This window comes from Buceros rhinoceros, unplaced genomic scaffold (assembly GCF_000710305.1).
Source record: "Buceros rhinoceros silvestris isolate BGI_N320 unplaced genomic scaffold, ASM71030v1 scaffold15795, whole genome shotgun sequence".
NCBI classification, from domain to species: Eukaryota; Metazoa; Chordata; class Aves; order Bucerotiformes; family Bucerotidae; genus Buceros; species Buceros rhinoceros.
This window is the reverse complement of record NW_010411277.1, coordinates 50,449-53,175: the sequence shown is the minus strand read 5'-3', so window position 1 is coordinate 53,175 and position 2,727 is coordinate 50,449. Positions and strand designations below refer to the sequence as shown.

Below are 2,727 nucleotides of genomic sequence, written 5' to 3'. Positions count from 1 at the left end.
ACCTAAGAACAGGATCAGTATTTTACAAAGTACATATAAAAGTACTTCATATACAGAGAAAATACAAATGTGCAAACACCACTGTCACAGGTGGAAATTGGTCAATTGAAAAATGCTAGAAAAATCCTTCATATTTTTGTTTGAAATTTGCTAATGCATTAAAAACAGCTGCATTTCCTATTGTGTTTGGTGAGAAATTTATGTTCCTTTCTGACAAAATACATTAGTTATAAAAAAACAACAAACAATTTAATAACTGAAAAATAAGTATAGTCAGTTTGGTTAGGCTGACATTAAATTACAAATAAAACGTCTGGAAAAATGAGAAAATAGTGAATCATATATACAAACCTTCTTAATATTAGTGCGCTATGTAACATATTAACATTTCAAAATAAAAACAATGGCTTAACTACCTACATATTCTACTCTACGTCATCACTATTTGTAGACTGTAAAATTTCTAATTTGGGGCTATTAAAAACGTTTTGCCAGGATTTTAAGCTGAACAAACACAATTTTATCAAATGTAAAAATCTATAAACAGTCTTCCAATTCATGTGCAAAAAATGTTTAAAAAGTATCAAATCACGACACATCAAACCCGATTATGTACATATTTAATGCCTGTAAATGTTGTTAACTAGCTAGTATTGTTCTGCTATAAATAACTTACCTCTGTCCTGCAAGATGTCTGCATTTTAAAGATTTCAGTGCAAGTGCTTGCTCCATTGTTTAGTGCATTATCATGTTTGTTATTTCTTATTTTACAGTGAGCAGAACAGCATATAAATTAACATATACAATTCACACGTAAGAGATCTTTCTTCTACTGAATTCCTAGTTTGTTGTTTACTGTTCTCTTGGATAGCGTCAGACAGTTTTCTTTCATTTATCTCATTGTCATTGCAAACAGAACCTAAAATAAAAGTGCTATGACCTTCAGATAATCCCTACAATCCGATATCCGTAACAACACCGCAGAAGTACTCAGTACAAGATTAGAGAATAACCTGCACACTGAGAAGAAACCTCGAAGTCTGGTATCGGGCAATTTCACTTTTTGGTCTTTCAAAATATCCACTGTCAATAAACACTGGCAACCTGGTACGTGTCACTGGACTGACAAGCTCCATTTATTTATTTATTTATTTTTAGGAATGGTAGACATGTTCCCTCTTACTCATGACTAGCTTGTAAATAAGAACATTCTCCCTAGAAATATAAATAAAGCGGAAATACACTTCCTGTTGGAGGGAAAATGTCTACAATTTCCTTTGGACAGGTTTCCTAACAGAATAGCTTTGAAGTGAAAAACTGATTAGATGATAGTGCAAATACAGCCCATTTTTACAGCTAGGAATTGTACTGAAGAAAGCGGAAATTCAGTATAAATGGATTATTATTTTTCAAAGTCGTCCCCTGCAGAAAAAAATAGCAGTTACAATGGTCATAATTATTAAACAGAAAAGGAACTTTAGCTTGTTATGAACTTTTATGGCTGAAATGTAAGGAAGGCTGGTTGTCTGTCAGTAACATTTTAAAACTTAGCTTCTTACAGGAAGAGGTGCTTTAAACGTGTCTTTCTTACGGAACGTTTGTCCTTTCTAAGCATCTGAAATGCAACTCTGGATCCTATCCATCCATTGTTGAGCACTCTGTGCATCTTGGGCACAAAAATTATATACACGTTTATTTGTCTTCAACTGCAAGGGAAAAATAAGAACACGAAGACAGACAAGTCAACACACAAAACAGAAAAAGAAACTTGCAAACTTTACTTTAAACTCTCAACGTACTACTTGGGTGTGACTGTGCACCGTTCAGAGCGAGGGCCAGACGCAAGCTGGGTAAGAACGGCTTGTCTTGAGCTGGCATGGCAGCTCGTTCCTAGCTCACACCTTCCAGCAGGACTGAAAGCAGTAGATTAACACACCAAGAAAAGAAAGTTTCGCATAAAGATCAAGCAAAGATCAGAAATACTTACATCAAAAAATGCTTTTTCACTTGCATGTTTTGGGGCTCCAATTGTGGGAGAAGCAGGAATCACAGTTTCTACTTCTGCAAGGTCGATGTGTCCCTTACAGCTTGTATCCTCACCAGAATCATAGTATCGCAGCTAGACCACAGCAGGGGGAAAAGAAAAAAACCCAGTGTGCTATTTAGATGGACCTTTCACCCCTTCTTCCCTTTTCCTGGATACGGTCTGGGGGCATGGAGCGGTAAGGGTGGGAGGCGCAAATATCATTAGGACCCGAGGATATCGGACATGGAAAATTTCTGAGCCACAACTGACAAACCCCACAGGTTTGGTATTCACAAAGCGGTGGGACTGGCGATAGCCCCTAGTTGGCTAGTCCTCTGTTTGACGTCTCTGGGTAACAGCAAAGTCTCCACCGTCCGCTCGGGTGCAGACACGGAGTTGGGGGAGGAGCACTGTCACCAGAGTTCCAGAGCAGAGAAGCTGCGGACAGTCACGCATGGCTTCTCAGCAGAGGCTGCCTGAAGGGTGAACGGAGAACCTGGTCTGTAGCGCCCAGCATTCCTTACCGGTCTTTCTAACAAAACCCACCTCCTCACCATTCGTTACGCTGAAACTAACACAAAAGTTTTACTTCACCAAGGAGTTAACAGAAGAACGCTTATTCTCCGTATTTCGAGAACTTAAATTGATCTGCAAATTTTAAGTGTAATTTTAGATACCTACGAACTACACAGAACACTTGC

General features: G+C 38.2%; 1 protein-coding gene across 1 annotated transcript in view; it reads right to left on the bottom strand.

Annotated features, from left to right (window-relative positions):
• Window positions 1–1,157: 1,157 nt before the first annotated feature.
• SBF2 (SET binding factor 2) overlaps window positions 1,158–2,727 on the bottom strand; it is a gene marked incomplete at its 5' end in the record, with an annotated part of 49,752 nt that continues 48,182 nt past the window's right edge. The window contains 2 exons of the mRNA XM_010135959.1: window positions 1,158–1,706; window positions 1,988–2,119. Of these exons, the coding sequence (XP_010134261.1) occupies window positions 1,608–1,706; window positions 1,988–2,119 (231 nt within the window). The remainder of the gene's footprint in view (window positions 1,707–1,987; window positions 2,120–2,727) is intronic.